Raw genomic sequence first — 20,074 nt, 5'->3', positions numbered from 1 at the left:
CGGGAATGCTGCAAGGAATAGGAGAGCGCGAGCAATACTTGCCAGGCCAGTGTCGTGAGTAATAGCTGAAAAAGTGAGAAGCGAGAGAGGAATCAATAGCATTCATCGATCCTCCTTTTGGCGACGGAAAGCAGCGAGAAGACTGCGAGAAGCAACCATCCTTTTCTGGATTCTCCTAGGAGCTCGAGAAAGCATGCAGCTACAGCGAGAGGGACGTCGAAGAGTGGCAGAGCAATACCGGCTGAAGCTGATCGCCGGGTTCCCGACAACGCCACTTTCCTCAGGTCAGATACTCTTCTGTATTATAGGTGCGCCCTTCGGTTTCCCTTCTCTCTCTCGGATAAATCGTCAGGACGCGGATAGGCAGTTGCGTGTGTTTAACTCGCATCGCATCTGCCGGACCACCGGACGAGTGAGTGTAAGGCAAGACTTTGTCTCCACTGCGTTCACTCACAGAGAGACAGGCTCGCACGGCATTCTTTCCGATGCGAAGTCGCATCTAGCCTTGTAACGATTAATGAATAAAGAATGTTAATGATAAATGATTTAAATCATTCTTGTTTCTTCTCCTTTGTCTCAATTGCAGCATCCGGACCGCTGGACAACGGAAACCCATCGACGCCTTCCGCGGCGAAGCGAATACGTCTTCCGTACTCCCTCTTTTATAAATAATTAGAAGCGCGACTTTATTTTGGACTATTGACTTGACGTGTGAATCGCAAACCAAGTTAAGAAACGAATTGTATTACAGAGCAAACAACAGAAACGGCGCGCCCAGTCGGAAAACGGAGGAAGTGCAGCGGTGGTAGAATTGAGATGGGAACCAACGCCACATGGACTAGTGCATTATCATGGTTTTGAAGAAGACCTAGGTGTTGTTGATCGGATGTGGAGCGTTGTAACTCGCTTACCGAGTTTGATTTTTCGTCGTGAGATACATAAAGGCTTATTAGGTGGCACGAACAACTTGTACCACGTAGAGGAAGCGGCTCTGGGAGTATAAGTGGGGGAGCGGGCGAACGGGTGAAACTTCAGTGTTCGTGTGTTCCGACGAATGTCTTCTTAAGTTCGCGGTGGAATATAAGTACGTCAGTTAAGCCGCAAGAATCGAAGAAGTTCAGGAATTTGTTCGAGAAACTGTTTCATGGTACTGGTCGAAAGAGCTGGTCGATTTGAATAAAAGGCAGAGTAGATGAGCAGGAAATCTGAGCCAGAAAAAGGAGGGATCGCAAACATGAAGTGGATAGAAGAACAAGATAAACAACAGAAAAGACGATTCTTTGGATTCAGAAGAATATGAAAAGGACGTAGAGAAATAGGCCACTCGCAGGCGTGGGCGGAGTAGAATTTCGGAGTACTCGGGCCTGCGTAAGCCGCGGCAGTAATTTAACGGTAAACTGACCGTTGTGGTGAGCGCTTTTCACGCATAAACGCTGAAATTTTCGGAAGGTGGTAATTTGGATGTAGACAGTTTTCTAGAGGACGTGACACAGTGTCAAAATTTTAACAAACTAGGGGATGATAAGGTACTGGAGACTATCGGAGTGGAATGAATGGGAAGTGGGAAGAGCGGTCCTTTGGTGTAAGAATAATTTATTAATACAGGATAGTTTAGAAGAATTTTTTTCAGATTTCGACGAAGAATTTGGAGAATACCTGAAATTTCTGGTCTAAGCTATCGTTTGAGTAGAGTGCTCTGTTTGTATCTCTAATATGCCTTATTGTTTTAATCTTTCGTAGAGTTTATTCAATGTCTCATTGGTAATATACTACTGTGGGCAAAAAGTAAGGTGAATTTGTTTGTAAAATGAAAAATCTTTATTTATTCTTCTACATCAATGTCATCCCCTTCGAAGTAATCCCCTCCCGATAAAATACACTTATGCCAACGTTTTTTCCAATCCTCGAAACATGCCAAATAGTCCCTTTCCGGTATAGCCATCAGCGCCTTCTTCGATTCAGCTCTTATCTCCTCAATCGGCTCGAAACGCGTTCCCCGGAGTGGTCTCTTGAGTTTTGGGAATAGCCAGAAGTCACACGGAGCCAAATCAGGCGAATACGGTGGTTGCGGAACGATATGCGTCGAATTTTTGGCGAAATGGTCACGAAGAACGAGTGCAGTGTGAGATGGTGCATTATCGTGATGCAAAAACCAAGAGTTGTTGGCCCATAATTCTGGTCTTTTTAGACGAATTGCTTCACGCAAACGACGCATAACGCTCAAATAATATTCCTTATTAACAGTTTGGCCGGGTGGAAGGAATTCATAGTGCACCACACCACGAAAATCGAAGAAAACTGTCATCATGACCTTGATTTTTGAACGACTTTGACGTGCTCTTTTCGGTCTGGCCTCGCCTTTAGCACAATATTCGCTTGATTGGTCGGTTGTTTCAGGGTCGTAAGCATAAATCCAAGTTTCATCTCCCGTAATCATGCATTTGAGCTTGTCCTGATAGTCAGAAAGCATTGTTTCACACACATCAACGCGGCGACTTTTTTGCAAGAAATTGAGCGTTTTCGGTACCAAACGAGATTTGACTTTTCGTAGGCCCAAATGGTCTTTCAAAATTATTTTCACAGATCCTTCTGATATTCCGATCATATCAGTAAGGTCTCTAACAGTCAACCGACGATTTTCGAGCACTAATTCCTTCACTTTATTGACGTGTTGGTCATCTGTTGACGTCGATGGTCGTCCGGAGCGCTCCAAGTCATCAACACGTTCTCGACCCTCTTTGAAGTCTTTGTACCACTTATAAACATTTTTCTGCGACATGGTAGAATCACCAAAGGCCTTCCGCAACATCCTCAACGTTTCATTTCAGCCGAAATTTCATTCCGCAAACAAAATTTGATGGCACTTCTTTGCTCAATTAAATCAGACATTGTAAAAATCGAAACATGCACTCTTGGTCGTTTGGTAAACACAAGCGTAAATATATTACTGATGATGACATTGACATGAAATTTGTCCCAGATGTCATTCGCAGTCCTACCAACTCAAGAAAAAAAGAACTAGCCCGAAATGTTAAGCCCGCGAAGTTTAAATTGAAAATTCACCTTACTTTTTGCCCACAGTAGTAATATTGCTCATATTATTTATTGACTTTTTATCTAATAATTTTGTCTGAAGTTGACTTTTCATTTATTTTATCTTTATTTGTATATAATGAATTTAATGGTAACTATTTTAATTTGTGTTTTACTTCAAATATGTAATTTGTGTTTTTGCTTCTTGCGACATTGTTAACATTGAATGTAATATATATTGTTGACTTTATTGAACAATGGCATCTTAACAACATGATGTGTCGAAATATCATTTTTTCTCATGTCCAAATAAAAGCTTCATAAATATTGCTGTTGCTGTAAATTATGTGACAGGGCTATAGCGATGTTCGCTGGCCCTGTGTGCGGCACTCTCCTCGCATGAATGCAGCGACTAAGTGTACGCTATATAGCGACTACATACTTGTGTCGTTGCAGGATCTAGAGAGAGGAGCGCGACGATCAGCGAAGTGTCGCCGTGAGTGCAAGTGAAAGCGAGAAGAGCGAGAGAGAGAGCAATTTTGACTGGTTTTTGACGGCGAGAGAAGCGGGAGCGCGGCGGCGCGAGGCTTAGAAATTAAGAGAGAAGAAGGGCAGTTAGGCGCGAGCTCTCGAGTAATTAGGGCCGCCTAGAGAGGACCGTCCTGGATAGGGTTCCTACTGCAGAGGAACCATTGCCATCAGTGCGACAGTTATACCTGCCAGTGAAGGAGAGCTATTTCGGAAGCAGAACCAGTTCCAGTAGCGACCATTCGTCGACCAAAGAGTAAAGGCCGTGCTGCAGCCCTTCCTGCAGCCACCTCCATCGTCGCCAGGGAGCCGTTTCCAGCGGGTCTCCGCTTTCGCCGGCGTCGCCACTCTACCGATGGACCGTCGGCACTCGGTGGGTCCAACACCAAATTATTCTCTCTCGCGCCAGCTCTCACTCGTTTGCAGATTCCAGTTTGTCAAGCGTAGTTTTATCGCGCACGCTGAACGATCTCGCTTGCGTGATCCCGCGAAGTCCGGTTACGAAAAGCTGAGCAAGCGCGCTCGCCATGGCGAATTAAATTTGTAACGAATGTTTGTGAAAAGGACGTCAATAAATGAGATCGTCATTTGTAATATTAGTTAATTAAAGTGTCCGATTATTTGAATCATCCTCCCCAACCAGAGCGAAAGTCGGCCTGTGAAAGTCAGCGCCGGCTTTCTTTACCAAGAAAGAACCTAGTAAAAATTAGCAGAGACCAGCCCAAGGCGCGCGGTGGCTGGTCCCTCTTCCAAGTATCTTGAATGTAAATTCTATTATCATCGCAATTGTGCAAATAAAATGATGAAGCTTTCCGATAGTTAATTTAAAAAATACTGTGGTAGAATGGATTCATTGCAACCTAGGATATCATCTCTGCTTGGAACAAATCTTGATATACTGAACGAACCAGATTATGTTGCGGCTCATACGTCTTATATGATTAATTGGTCAGTCTGAACCATCTAAGCCGATTAGTAATCCTTCACAGCAAGTGCCAGCGTCTTTATGGGATGAGATGAAGGGATTCATTCTTGAAATCAAGTCTCAGATTATTAATCAGATTACTTACTCTATTAATATATTCTTATATTAATAATAAGAATAGTTCTATTGATGATAATATCACCAGTATGCAGTAGGATACAAACAGTACTTGGGGTGCCTTATCCAAGCAAATTGATACTCTTCATTCTACGAAAAATGACAACGAAAGTCGTATTGATTCACTTGATCACGGGTGTCGCAGTTGAAGGCTAGTGTTATATATATGCCGAATAATATTGAAGAAGGCATTATTACTGAATGGCATGAAATTAGAAAGCGAAAGAGAAATCGTATTGTTTAAAACTTTGCTGAAACAGGCTCGGCTGCTAGTGATCTTGCTTCTCTCCAATCATTACTTGATGGAGTACCTTTTGATCGCACTGAATTGCAGATAGTTCGGTTAGTGACCAATAAGTACAACCACTTCATCTTCTTGAGTAGAGCCTAGCTTATTTATTAACAGAATGTACGCGGTCTTAAAACAAAGTTGGAAACCTTTATACACAGTGCTATCATATACTCTCCAAAAACTGATATAATAATAATTGTTAAATCCTACCTTGACTCATCAGTGCATGATGTTGCATTTCCTATTCCAGGATATAGTTATGTTCATCAAGATTTTATAAAGAGTGGTAAAGTACGGGGAGGTGGATTGCTTGTCTGGCTAAAAAATCAGTTATCGTATATTATCATCTGCTTCCTTTAATTTAGAGTATCTGATTCTATGACTGGACTGCCCTTCCAAACTTATACTATCGATTGCATATTTGCCACCAATTAGTTCTCTATCGGCTATCTCCTTTGCTGCATCTATGGATACTTATTGCCATTCCTTGAAAAGTATCTATTTTTATCTTCTGATATACCAATTATGATACTAGGTAACTTTAACACAGTTATTTATTTGTATGATTATTTATGATTATGTATGTCTATGTTATTGATTTTATTTTGCTTTAATAACTTGCTTTTGTTTTACTTTGTAGACTAGTGGAGGGAGTTTCAATGTCGTATTTGTGTATGATTATTTTATAGATGGAGAAAGAATTAACTGAGCTGTCCGCTGCAGTGGTGGCAGTAATGACCGTCGACTCACCTAGTAAGTCGACAGCGGAGCTTATGGAAGTAGCCGCAGAGGTAAACGTGACCGAGACTGATCCTTGAAAAAGAGACTAAGGGAAGCCGAGTTCTGAAGATAGCAGTAGCCATGATTAGCAAGCTGTTGATTTGTCGCATTGTTCCAATCTGCATTGAAACCCTGAACTCCTACTGATCAAGAGACAAGATGGAACGAAAGAGTACTCAAGTATTGTTACGAATGGCAACGCGATCGAACAGGAGCTGGAAGAGCTCCTATTACGGATTCCACTTTCGTTAGGATCAGTGACGGCTGAAGAAAAAGCTTTGACGAAGAAACCGGTACCCAAGTTGGTTGCTTCACGGCCGGAAAAACTCATAAAAGAACCACCTAAGAGAGCATCGACCGGGTGCTAGAGAGCAGTTTAATGAATGGCAGACTTAAGGAAGTTGAAGGCGACCGTGCCACAGAGACTGTGAGCACAGCTAAGGTGTAGGCACCAGTGCGGTCAACAGAGCACATTTATGAAAAGCTTAACTGGAAACCCTTGGAGCTGCAAAGGTTGGACCTCCACTATAGTTTTTGTCATTTTGAAATGCCCCCAAATATCACCTCGATTAGATACGTGGAAGATGAGCACCGGCGGATCATCGAGAAGCAACGAGATCAAGACCGAAGAAAGAAGAGGAACAAGGGCCCCGAGTTTTCAGCTAGCAACTTCTTTTCGCCAATTCACAACAACAAAGCGTCAGAAAAACCCCGACCGTCGGCCACTGATGTCGATGCCAAGGCGGGAGTCGGGACTCGGTCGGAATCTGCGACGTCAAGAGATGATTACATTTAGCTACATCATTTCCCTGATGAATTGTCCTGGCCTAGGTGGAAAAGTGCAATATCGGAGTCGAATTGTAATAGGGCGAGGTCAACTAGGGCGTTCTTCTGTGACGAGAAAGACAACATCATCTATGCCTCATCCCAGGTTACTGAGATCTGGAAGAACCCGAGCGAATTCATGATCGAAGCCATGGATATTGCCCGTGAGGACAGAAAGCTCTGAATCTACTCGGAATTAATGTCGATTGACTTATAGAGGAAGTTGATGGGTGAGGAGCATGGATGGAGTTATTCTGGTTTTAGAAATATTTTCAAACTACAAAAGGGTCACTTGCATTATACTAACGGAAACACTCGTCTCAGAGGGCCCGTTAAAGGAATAGAATGCTGTGTCGATTTATCCCGCACCTCAGCGGCCGACTGATACGAGCTCCGGACCTATGCGTACGGCCACCTAAAGGGAAATAAAAGCTACAAGAGAAAAAAAGCGGGCATTTGTTTTAATTCGGACGCGGATCCCTAAGATAAATTTCTCTCTGTTCATCTCTGGAATAACCCGACCAAAACCCTAGTGAAGGTACAGGCGATGCCAAAGAAGAATGAAGGGTAGAGACAGATCGTGCGGGCGAACTCGCGCTCTGTAGAAGAGGACATGCAGCGTACTCTACAGCTTGTAAAATATATCTGCCGAAACGAATTACCAAATAAAAACCAAAGAATAAACGAGTGTCAAAAATAATAGTAAAAACAAGCAACAATAACAATATAAATTGCAATAAAAACAGACATTATTTATCTGAGGTAAAAATAATACAAATAGAATATATGATAAATAAAAGTAAATACACAATAATAATAAATTGTTGTATGAATGCAGAAAGTATAAATAAAATAGAAAAAAATATTTTGTAGTAAGTTGACTACTTGTGCAAAAATAAAAAAGAAGTAAATAATAAATTTACCAACAAAAATAATTAATATTAAAAAAAATTATTTATAATAAAGATTTCGAACATAAACATAGACATAAACCAATAAAATTGTATTGGTTTAAAGGATAATTGTAAAATATTTACTTTGCTTCTATACTATAACAGGCTCATCTTTATCTGCCCCTCGTTAAGTCCAATAACTTTACTGGGAAGTGTCACTTTGAAAGAATGTATTAAATATGACTACGAAAATCCGTTACAGATGCCTTGTATAGTTGCTTAATTGAGTTCATTAATAAGAATACGATAAAAAGAGAAAAACTATGTTTACACACAGAATGTCACGAATTTTACTTAATGAGCACGAGAGTGGAAAAACAAGCACTGACCTGTGTACCAGCATCGACAATGACGCGCGAGGGGAAGAGGAAGAGAACATCGGCAATCATAGTTTCTCCTCAAAAGAAATTAGCTCTTTTGAATATAAACTATTTTTTTTTGTGTGTCCGGCCCAACTATGGAAAGAACAATGCTAAGCCATATGATACTGCAAATATGATACAGGCTGCAATCATCACCAAACTATTTTTACTTGGGCAAAGCTAGCTACAGATAACACCCATGAGAAAAACACTTAATACCAATGACAATCCTCACTGGCACAGGAGTACTGAAATTTTTGTAGATTAAACATCTCTCGTACTGCACAGTACTGACGGTCCCAGTCCGGACAATAAAACCACTTATAACAATTTAGTTTCATCACTACTACTGTAATATAGATATGGATATATGACCGTAATATATCTACATTACTAATACCAGTAAACAAAGTTCAAGCACACGATTCAGTATATTGGCTGATATATTATAAAAGGTGCGTGGAAATCTACTTATGATACAACCGTAAAAAAAGAAATTAAAATAACTTTAACACAATTCTGGGGTTGTCATATTACTATATATATGTGAAAGAATCTGGCGCTACCGTATCTTTGTTGCTACTTCGTACTTATTTGCATCCGTGTGGTCACCAGGTCTTTTGACTTTAGTTTTTCTTTCAGAAACCACACCATCGATGTATTTAGTAATATACTTAATCAAATAAATTTGTTCTTTGATCCTAACATCTAATAGTTTATCAGTTTCAAAAAAAAATATTTTTGTCATTATGTACTTGAATTTTTTTTATATGGAATGAACGCGATCTTGTGTTTCCAATGCAAAAGGTGTTTGTATGATGAGTAGTATCAAATTGATAATTATCGACTGATAATACGTATTTTGAAACCCATATGTAACACATATTAAAAATACACATTGCAAATTTTCATCTCAAAATTTAAATATTTTTGTTTGAAAGTTCGAAACTTTATAATAAATATTGTTTTCTTGACTTTATTTTGGAAAAATATATGGAATATAATTTTCTGGTAATTCGTCAAATATGACATTAATATATGACACAATATCATTAAAAAATCATTTGAATTTGAATTAAAGAAAAAAATTACATAAGAATTTACAACTACAAAATTGTGTATGATATTCATATACTTACATCCTCAAACCACATTATTGGAAAAACGATGTCAGGAAAAGACGCAACCTGTTTAATATCGCGGACTTGACTGACCGCAAGATTTATTTGAATTCTAGCTCTGGCTCTTAGCGCTGTACCCATTGTTGGTTGAACATCAATAAAAAGTTGATGTTTTTCCGCTTCAGGGGGTGATATTCCTGTTACTGCTTCTCTCAGTATGGGGTCAGCTGGGAATTTGAAATAACATTATTTTTATAGATCATTGAATCTACAAAATAATTAAAATAAGTTTTTTTCTATCTTACTATCTCATTTCGGTTACTTGTTTTTAATTTTATTAAGAATGAGTAGATAAAATTTATTTTTAATGTTGCACAACTAAAGTTAAAACTGACGTAGAACAGAAGTTTAAATTAAAAAAAAATACTGCTAACAGATGTGTGGAGAAACAATTCAGATATAAATAATAGAAGATTAGACATTGTTTATAATGAAAAAATATATCTATTGTAACGGTCCTGTCTGATTTGTCTCCTATTTTCGTCTGCAAAACGGCAACCCGTCATACACGAAACGATTAAAGAAAATCGGTAATTGAGCGTAGGCGCTTTTCACACGTATATGCAAATGTGTTAGGGCAACTCTGCGAAAACATTACCATATAAGGAGCGTGACGTCACGACCGTGGGAAAATTTATTGTTTACAACAGAAAATCGTTAATTTGAAATTTTTTTAAACGAACAAAAGTATTTCTTAGTCAAATTTGATGCGCTGATCCTGAAATTCATGTTAATTTAACTCTCAAATAGATATTTATTAGTCAAATCTAATTTACAAGTTAACATTGTTAGTTATTTTGCAATAAACAACGATATTGTTATTTCAAGTATGCGATTACAATCTCGACGTGTTAAAACAGAAAAGCAAGAATTTGACACTTTGATAACCCATTATTAACTGAGTTATCAATAAATAAACAATTTATAATTTTTTTAAACAATTAAAATGACACGGTTAGATAGAAAATCGATCATAAGTATCGATAAAATTGATGATTAAGATTGTTACTCATTTGCTGATTTTTAAACCGCTAAAAAAGAAAATTGCAAATCTGTTTTTTAATTATTATGCAAAATTAAAGAGCAAAATTAATCATCTTTTATATGGATAACAATCTTCTAACCACAAGCGATTTTTCCATGTAAAAATTTTCCATAATTTTATTGTAAAAATGGCGTAATTTGATTGTTAAATTGTATAGCTTATAACTTTAAAAGGCGATTTTTCCTAGAGATGCAATTTATATTAAAAAATTCATCTTTTCCAGTTTCATTTTTTAAATCACATATTTGTAAATTCGTTCGAGCCATTTTGCGATAAAATATGTATAAAATTTGCGCCAAAGACAAAAATAGCGTTGTAGGGGCTACCAAGCGTAGAAAGGAGCCTATTTCGCATGTATAAATTCGCTCGTCGCTGCGGCAAGAGGACTCATTCTCTCCTACCTTGCTTAGCAACGCGAGCACTGTTGGAAATAAAGCCTCAGCTATCTCCTGAGACGAATTTCTTAATCAGTGGTTAGCCTGTTAACTTCCCATCCTATAGATCTCTAAGAGCTCAACTCATGAGACCATTTCTCTCATGAGAAAAAAGCAGCCTTAGAGATCTTCCCTTCTAAATACACTTGCTATTGAGAGATCAGATTGAGCAGTAATTGCGGCGCTGTCGGGCCTTTCCCCGATAGATGCAATTGCTCTCAATTACATCTCGAAAACGATTCATCGAGTTGGCAAACGTCGTGGTTTGCCACTCGAAAGATTTTCTTTTGATTTTTCAGACTGCGCGCGTGTCAAATTCTTGCTTTTTTCGGAAACGTTATTGCGAATTTTCTGTAAAGAGTCCGAACTTTTATTAACGTGAGAAATACTCAAACGTTACACTATATATGAAAGAATTATTGTAAAAGATAGAACTGAGTAAGTAACTATTTTGTTAATTGATATCGACTTCCAGATTCTTAAAGTTTTAATTTTAGAAACTATTTTTATTAAAAAAAGAAATGTATATTCGAAGCAGATGTTCATTACAATACACAGTAAAGGACAATCGAAGTAGAGGAGGCTCATCAAACATATACACAGAAAAGACAGAAAGCAAACTCTGTTAGAGAGTGAAAGAAAGCTAGAGGATGTCGATAGAATTTAGTCAACAAGTGGTAAAATATCTTTTGGGGGTATAGTAAAAAAGCATTCGAACAGAATATTAATAAATTCGTGATCAGTAATGAATGGTGTATGGAATTTTAAGAAATTCTTAAAAGATGGGTCTTTTACAATAAATAGATCGAGAGTTGTATGAGATGGAGGATCTCTGTCAGAACAGTGATGGGTGAGCTTAAGAGATATATTAAAAAATTGATTGCGTTGAATCGAATTGCGCGACACGTTCGATTCATGCAGCGTGATAAAGAAGAGATCAGTGGTGAAATCACGATAACATTGTAAATAACTAGCGATAAAATTGACAAAATGAAAAGGAGTGAGTGTGTCGAGGTAATGGTATACAACATCAAACAGGAAATTAGATTTTCAGGTTTAATTTCTGCAATAATAAATTTTAGAGTTTTAAAAAATTTAGAATCAGAAGTAATTAAATAGATAAATAGGAAAAAATCACGCGCATATATGGCTGTAACGGTCCTATCTATGAGCTATTTTCTTATTTCACTGGATCACTGCAACCAGCTAAACTCATCAATCTGTTTACATCAATTAGCATATTAAACGGCGCCACCTTATATATTATATGATTGTCTTAGCACCAGAGTCAAATTTCATGACTATATAAGGAGCGTGACGTCACCTATTTATAGATATAGATATAATAGTTTTTGTTATTTTATTAAAATATATTAATTAAGAGTAATTTTGATGAAACAAAGCATTTTTTATATAGATTTTAGGGTATAGACTTAGATTATAATAATTGCAATTGCGTTTAATTACTAAATTATATTGAATTTTAATATGCAAAGTTAATTTATTTATTACATCGTAAATATTAATTATCAGAATAATGTGGATAATCTAAATTCGCGATGAATATCATAGAAACATGAGTAAGAATTGGTTTCATTGATAACAGCTTAATTATTACTGTTTATCAATAAATAAAAAATTAATAATTTATTTAAATATATAATTGTATATAAATTGAAAGCGTTAATTTTGTACATAATAATAACAACTTTATAATTTATTAATCTTAATTAACTAATCAAGTATTTGCATTATAAGATTTTATAAAAAAAACCGTTACAAATACAAAAATGTATTATAATTCAACTGTTATTAACTAATTTAAGAGGACTTTTCAATGTGACGGGATGAAAAAATTGATTTTTTTGTTGTTGCATTTTTCGATAGTATTTACCTCTAGAATTGATGCCCGCAGTCGGTTTAGTCGAATTCTACCTTATTGACCGATTTTACTGCTTCAAAAGTGAGAGCGTACCGCGCTCGCTACCTGCACGCGTTTTTCTTAAAACTACTTTTTTGTAACTGGCGTGCATGATAACTCAAGAACGGTTGATCGTATCGACTTGAATCTATTTGGAAAATGTTCAAAATTATAAAATGCAGGGAATGAACCTCTAACTAAATGTTTGCTTGAATCTAACCAAAGTTACACACGATTAATCGTACAAAAGAAAAGACCTTTTTTCCATTTTTGCGAGAAACGCCGCCATTTTGTTAATTTTCTATAAAATAATTATTCAGAGGTTCATTACCTTCAATTTACATAACAATTTAAGAAACTTTTTGAAATTTCTGTTTCAGATGTCCAGAACAGCCAGAATCATGCACGCCAACGAACAACTTTTTTTTTTCTATGTTTCCTAATTATTTTATAAATAAATAAATAAACATTTCATCAAACTAAAAAAAATATTTTTTTGTTTTTTCGAATCATACCTTTACGGGAAAAAATGTTTATTTGATTATATGCAGTAGTTGCTGAGAAAAAAATTCTTGAAAAATCGATTTTTTTTGGGCTGTCACATTGATAGGTCCCCTTAAATATTTCTTTTTAGAAATTACTTATACTAGTAATAAACTATTAATCTATGTAAACTTTTCTTATTGTTTTATTGTGCTATTACATTAATTAACTTTATTAGTTGATAACTTTTGATGATAATTTTTGCGACAATTGTAACTTATACTATAACGAGTCGCATTCTCGTTATGTCTCTCTCTCCCTGCAGCCAGTTTGTTTATTAATCATATTTATACTTTACCATGCATTATAATAATTTGTAATTTGTAGCGCAGTTGAAATGTCAGCGAACAAGGTAAGAGTCGAGTCCTACGATCTATACTATCGATAGTCCTTAGCGCGGATGTCGCGGAGAGACCGCGATCGCGAAGGGGAGAGAGAAGGAGAGCGCGCAATGAGTCAGTTGGCATGCGAGCAGAGACAAGTACGGACGCTAGCATAGTTTGACAGTAACATCTTTTCTTTTGCGTTATGAGAGATCTCGAAGGAGTAAGCGAGTACGCAGTGGCGATTATACGAGTCCAAAGATCGCCAGCGATAAGCGAAGGCACATAATTGATGTTGACAGGAATTCCGTCAGCTATAAGACTAAGAAGTGAGAACGCCCGCGTGAGTGTAGGGCAGGAGTAAGCGTGATCGCGATCTACTGTTCGTACGTTGCTGCCGTTCTAATAACCGACGAAAACTACTGTAAGTACCTACTCGATTCTCTCTCTCTTAGGCTCTCTCTCTCCTATTGCTTGCTAACTGCATTTGTCACTTTAGTTTTTCGTCCGACTTACGCACCCTGTCATTTTGCTCGGCATTGCGTCTTGCCTCGAGCCGCTTTAAGCGAATTCGTTGTCCGATCTCGTTCGGTCGCTGACAAGATCGGCGCGCTGTGTTGCGTCGTCGCCTTGTTCGCTGCCGCTCACATTTCGCCACCACGCGCACTTGTATGTATTCGTTAGTGCCTGAAATACACGATTCGTTTCTACCAAAATCCGCAGTGACTTATTCCGATACCCCTGCCTTATTGTATAACTACTTCGCCGCGAGACTCTTTAGGTTGTCCCTCACCAAGTAACCTTTAGCTCACGACACTCTCCGCGGGCCGAATTTCTACGTAAGGAAGGAGGCAAGCTGATGCGGCTGGACCCAAGCACTGTTACGCTGGCGCACAGGGTTGCCTTGGATAGCGCACTTCGCTTTATTAAAATATTAATCCGCGAGAATTATTTATTATATAACTGATTTAGCCCGAAAAGAGCTCGAGCTAAAACCCCGTTATAATACTAATATAATCAATATCTACTTTTGTAAAGTTTACATGTTTTAAAATTTCATTATTACTGTTTATTCTCTGTAAATTTGAAAAAATGATTTCTCACAATTGCGTAAACAACTCCAAGAGAGCTGTCCTGCAAAAATAGGTGAGAAAATCTGTGTATAAATACGCTGATTTTTTAACAGGCTAGCATTCACTCCTATCCTTGCAAAGTGAGCGCATGAGATTGAATAAAGTTGGTTAATACCTAAGTTCTTTCTGTCAAGTGATTAACTGAGCAAATCCTCTCCTTTTCTTATTGTAATTTGTGCTCGGCTCATAAAACACTTTGAGCTATGAGAAACTTGAGCTGAATTACATCCTTTTATAAGAAAGACTTAAACTCTGCTTATGGGACACTTCGCACCACAAGAAACTAGGGCAAAGTCTATTTTTCCTTAAAATCTCACTCATATAATTATATATATTATTTATTATTTTATTTTAAAGTTAATAATTAGAAGCATTTTGAAAAACGAAACAAATTCTTACTCATTAACGCGACAGTCCACGAGAGTACGAACAATAATAGAATTAATAAGTGATACGAACATCACATGGTTACGCCTCAACCTTCCTTGCCAGTACGATCCAGATGGAAAAGATTAAAACCAGTGATAGATAAATGTTATCTGGAACAGCTTTAATTAAGAATGTTTCTGTTCCAGTGATGATATCAAAATAATCTTCATCCAGTAGTTCACATTCATTAGACAATGTAGGGAAGTAATCATGTAAACGATGTTAGGAAGCTTCAGTAGGTTGAATAATCTGAACGCTATCACTATCATCTTTTAGATATTGCTGATCATTAAAATGAATTCCTGAAAATAAACCGGAGCAGAAGAAATGCCAGAGTGAATATTTACAGACTTTTGTATAGATGGAATTGAGGTGTTATTGTTACTATTCAAATGGCACTGCTATTTGGATAGACTTAATGTGCTAGGAGTGACGTGGCTTGGTGCTTTTTACTCTGCGAGGAATTTGTAATTCTTTGGTAATTATTCTTTGGTGAGGCTTGAAACTAAGATGATTTGCGAATGTTTCAGCTTTTTCCTCTTCCGATTTTATCTAGTTACTACCAGGTTTTCTGATAGGCGGTATAAATGTAATTGGTCTCGTAAATCTTTTAGTAATTTTTCATAATGAGTAATCTGTTGCTTCTGTAAGACTCAATGATCTGAAATAATTCTACGTTTTTATGTTTTTTTTTCATTATATAACATTTTCTTTAGATTTTTGATTTCTTTATTTACTTTAGTTTTATCTTATCTCAATCAAGTTATTTGATACCCTTTTCTTAATAATCTTCTTTCTTTGATTTTTCGGGTTATTTTGGTGGACGTAATTTGCTGTATTTTATTTCTATTTATTGTAATAAAGCATTTGTTAATAGTTTCCGTTAGAATTACGTTGAGTAAGTTGATGCTGCTTTCTATCTCATTAGCTGTTTTAAGACGAACGTTCCACGTAATGCGTTCCTTTATGTAAAGAATATAATTTTAGTTAATCAAATCCGGAAGCTTGTTTATATCTATAGGCGAGTATGTTGATTTTCCAGTGGATATCGGAATATAGTTACTTTTTTGTAGTATTTTACAGAGCATATTGCCTTTGTATGTTAGAGTTGATGATCTTGATCCCCACCACGGATGTTTCGCATTATAATCGCCTCCTACTATTAAGCAATTTCTAAGTATAAGCCTTATGAATTATATTACAAAGTTATTTGAGAGTGACACCCAAAACTTCAACAAAATAATTATACACAATTTGTTTTGGACGTTTTTAATGAGTATGATAACAATTTGAAGTTTACACATGAAATAGCTGAAAACAACAAAATTGCGTTTTGGGCAATTCTTGGCTATTTCAAACAGTTTAAAACATCAAATCACCAATTTTGTTCAAAGTTGGTAGACTTGTTACTTATACAGAGGTCAACATCTGTGCAGAGTTTTAGATCAAAATATTGATAAGGGGCCAACTTATCAACTGTTGAAAAAATATTGGACTTTTTTTTATTCTCGAAGACTAATAAAGATATGGACATGGTTCGATTCTCGGAGACTAATAAAGATATGGACATGATTCGATTCTCGGAGACTAATAAAGATATGGACATGATTCTTTTTTTAAAAGACGTGAAAAGAGTTTCACTTTTAAAATGTAAATAGTAAAATACCAAATCATTTATTTATGCTATAACGAATTTAATTCATTCGTTATGTCTCTCTCTTCCCACGCATGCATGTACACAATTTATATACTTATACTATATTTGAATTATATTATTATATTGTACAGCGGCCTGCAGCAGCCGACAACGTCGAAGTGTAAGGTAAGAGAGAGAGCCCGGCATGTCTACTCACGTGCGTACAAGCAGAGAGAGTCGCGCTCGCATGTATGCGTGTATGCGTGTATGCGTGTGGTCGCGCTGCCGAAAAGTGCGATAAAAGAGTGGGGACGCCTCTCGCGGCAATTGACTGGCAGACGTAACGCGGACGACACGTGTCTGGACGCGCATCGAGGCAAGGGCTTTTCCGTCCTTTTTTTTTTGCTTGGGCAATCGCCGCAATTTAGCGTCCATCGACTTCGTCCTCTTTACTGGAGTGTTTGGACTTTCGGCCTGGCATTGCCTGGAATTGTTTTGCGAGTGCGTGCCGTGGTGTGGCGACTTGACAGAGTGGTGTGCGCGCGCTGGGACCTAGCGTTAGACGGTCCCGCGCTTCTTCACCACTGCAACCTGCGTCCGGGAACGCCGTCCGGCGAGTGGATACCCGTTGTACTGAGGGCCTGGCCGTTGCCGTCGCATTGTAAGTACCGACTCGTTTAGCTCTCTCTTGCTGGCTTGCCGCTTCTCTCTCTCTTTGCCGATTTACCACTCTGTACGCTTTCCCTTGGATGCTTTATATAAATTATTTTTTATCCTTATTCTCCGTGTTTCTCTAATTTTGCGTCCAACTCTCACTCCTTATCCTTGGCGAATTCTCTGCGCCCGTCGCTACCTTTCGCGCTTTTCAGCCACTGCTACCTGCGACGCTCTACGCGGGCCACGAGGCTGCCTGATATTGTGGCTAATTGAAGGGCCTGGCCACACGTGCTACAACGCACCCGCCTCGTGGCATCAGTAACTGGTTAAGCCGAGCTGTCAATCAATTTATCCTCTCGATTATAACGACGAGTTAGCTAAAACCCCGTTATAATGCAATTGTTATAAACAATTTTTTCAAAAAATCGACGATATCTCAAAAAACGATATTTTTTTTAATTAGTGCACCATCGTGTTCCTTGTCATTTTTTACATAAGAAACCGTTGAAAAAATCAAGTGCCCGCTATTAGGATTAAGGCAGCACTAAAATGAAACGAACCGCGCACTAGCCGCTCGGCCGCTCGGCCGTCTGCTACTCGTGCGGTTCCAACGTTGCTTGCGGCAAATGCTTTTAACGAATAAATAATTTCATATTCTATCAATCTATATGTATTTATTTATATAAATAATATAAATTAATTCTTTAAATAAGTATTGTAAATGAACTATTTTTTTATACAATCTGATATAATATATATATAAACAATGGTTAAGGAAAATCCCTCAACCATAACCATATTATATTAACCATTGTTTATATATGAGATTAGTAATATTTCGAAGGAAAATAAAATAGATTATACTGATATAATATATAAATTCTTTTTCGTAATAAATTCAAAGACTTTTAAAGACTTCTAGAAGCTATTACAAATTGGTGTTTATATTTTCTACCATATATTTTTGAATATACGTTACTCTCACGCCCGATCAAACGCATAAAACAAATGTTTCATTCAATGTTGTTTCAGATTGTACAAAACAATAGTTCATTTATATTACTTATATTACTTTACTTAAATTACTTTATATTACGTGCAACGGTAGTCGATTTAATTAATCGAACCGTTCGCGATTCTGCTTCTCGCGCGTTAGTTCGAACTATTGAGAGAAAAAGGGGGCGCGCGATCATTTGAATAAGTAGTTACGCCTCAGCTGTGAACGTGAATTTACCGCCGATTTGTATTGCACTTTGTTTTCGCCGAATAATTAGTTTTTTTGGGACAATCTCGTGCGTGAGTGCAACGGTATTTTCAAGATAACCAATAGCAGTGGAGAAGCAGCAGCTTTGTAGCTAATTTGAGGCAGATCGAAGAAGCGCAGCTGATAATTAAGGGGCAGCGGCAGTTGAGATTTTTTACAACAACAATTACGGCTGATCACCGTAATTGCACTGCATGGTAGGTGCACCCTCCGTCATATTAAGCGATACAAAATATATTCGATATTTTGTTTATTCGTGATAGCGTTATTTTTTGTAATCGCGCCGTGCGTTAATTCGCGGTAGAATTCAAATCTACTCTCTCTCTCTCTCTTTCTCACGGAAAATAACTAATTGTAAAATTCTATTCGCGAGCATCAGTCTTTCGGCCCAACAAAGACTGTAGTGATTTTTTTTTGTTAATTAAAGTCTGTTAAATTTATTCACCGTTTTCGTCATTTGATTTTCCTGGTAGCTTAAGTATTTGAAACAGGCTTAGATTTTAATCCAATTACGTCTAGGGGATTAAGAAGATTAGCAGTAAAGTCGCTCACACTTAAAACTCATCAAGTGTAACAAGACACGTGACTTAAGGTGAGTTCAACTCCGATCAATTAAAGACAACTAGGATAAATCATCTGACGTTAAGGCGAATACACGTATTATTATACGTGTTTAACGGAGCGGCGATTTGCTCTGCATCGTGGGAGTTTGTTCTTAAATAAATTTCCCATTTTCAGATTTATCTCCCCCGTTACATACTGTAACAGGCTGCCGTTTAGCCTGTAATATCTCTGGAACGTACCTATATAATGACTAAACGACGCCTAGTTATCAATGTGCTCGAAGCACATCAACCTACCTTGTCTCGGAGTGCGCCTGCGCAGAGTCTCTTCGCTACTCCGAGTTGGGTTCCCCCAACTCGCCGCTTGGCGGCGCTGTCGCCCTTGCTTAGCAGCGCTCGCGCGGCCGCTGCTGGAAACTATGTTTGCAGGGCGCCTCTAATCACCTCCGCGCAATCCGTGACAGACTACCGGCTAATTCGAATAAAATGTAAACAGACGCGACCTCCAGACAAAGGAAAGACCAAATAATGATGACTAGATTAAATAAAGATTAACGTTCACTTTATTCATGCAATTCAATTACACGGGAGTTTTGCCGAGAGACTTGCGCACGCTAGCGCGAATGACAACACGCGCTGTACGAGAGAGAGAGAAAACCGCGATCACCGCGAACTAACCGCTCGCACGCAACAATTAATCTCTTCGCGCACGCTGCGCGGGATCGCACGCTATTAACGATAATGGGAAGGTGCACCTACCGCGAGATAGTAGAGGATACGGTGGCCAACCGTATCCTATCAACAAGCCGCTGAAAAGCTGCTTCGCTGCTCGCCGCACCGCCGTGATTACTGTTGTTTCTATTGCTGTTGCTGCTGTCGCTGCTACTGCTGTTGCTGCTATTGCTGCTGCTGCTATTGCTGCTGCTACCCACGCACTCAAGTTCACGCTGTTCGCTTTAGCACCACCGCAAGAAACGCTTTGAAGGCACAGAAAAGGGTTAGCTCTACGATACAGGCGGACTGAGTGACACAGTCATACTGTCTGATGAACGCTCTCCTCCCGGTCATTG

General features: G+C 38.0%; 1 protein-coding gene across 3 annotated transcripts in view; it reads right to left on the bottom strand.

The window, feature by feature from the left end:
- The window catches only part of LOC131669499 (scavenger receptor class B member 1), a 347,418-nt gene that overhangs the window by 48,863 nt on the left and 278,481 nt on the right, over positions 1-20,074 (bottom strand). For all 3 annotated transcript variants that reach the window (XM_058944428.1, XM_058944410.1, XM_058944419.1), the window contains exon 5: positions 9,015-9,223. In XM_058944428.1, the coding sequence (XP_058800411.1) occupies positions 9,015-9,223 (209 nt within the window). The remainder of the gene's footprint in view (positions 1-9,014; positions 9,224-20,074) is intronic.

Source organism: Phymastichus coffea, unplaced genomic scaffold (genome assembly GCF_024137745.1).
Source record: "Phymastichus coffea isolate CEN01 unplaced genomic scaffold, Cenicafe_Pcof_1.1 PCOF00008, whole genome shotgun sequence".
Taxonomy (NCBI): domain Eukaryota; kingdom Metazoa; phylum Arthropoda; class Insecta; order Hymenoptera; family Eulophidae; genus Phymastichus; species Phymastichus coffea.
The sequence above is the reverse complement of the archived record's forward strand: the minus strand, read 5'-3'. Positions and strand labels throughout refer to the sequence as shown.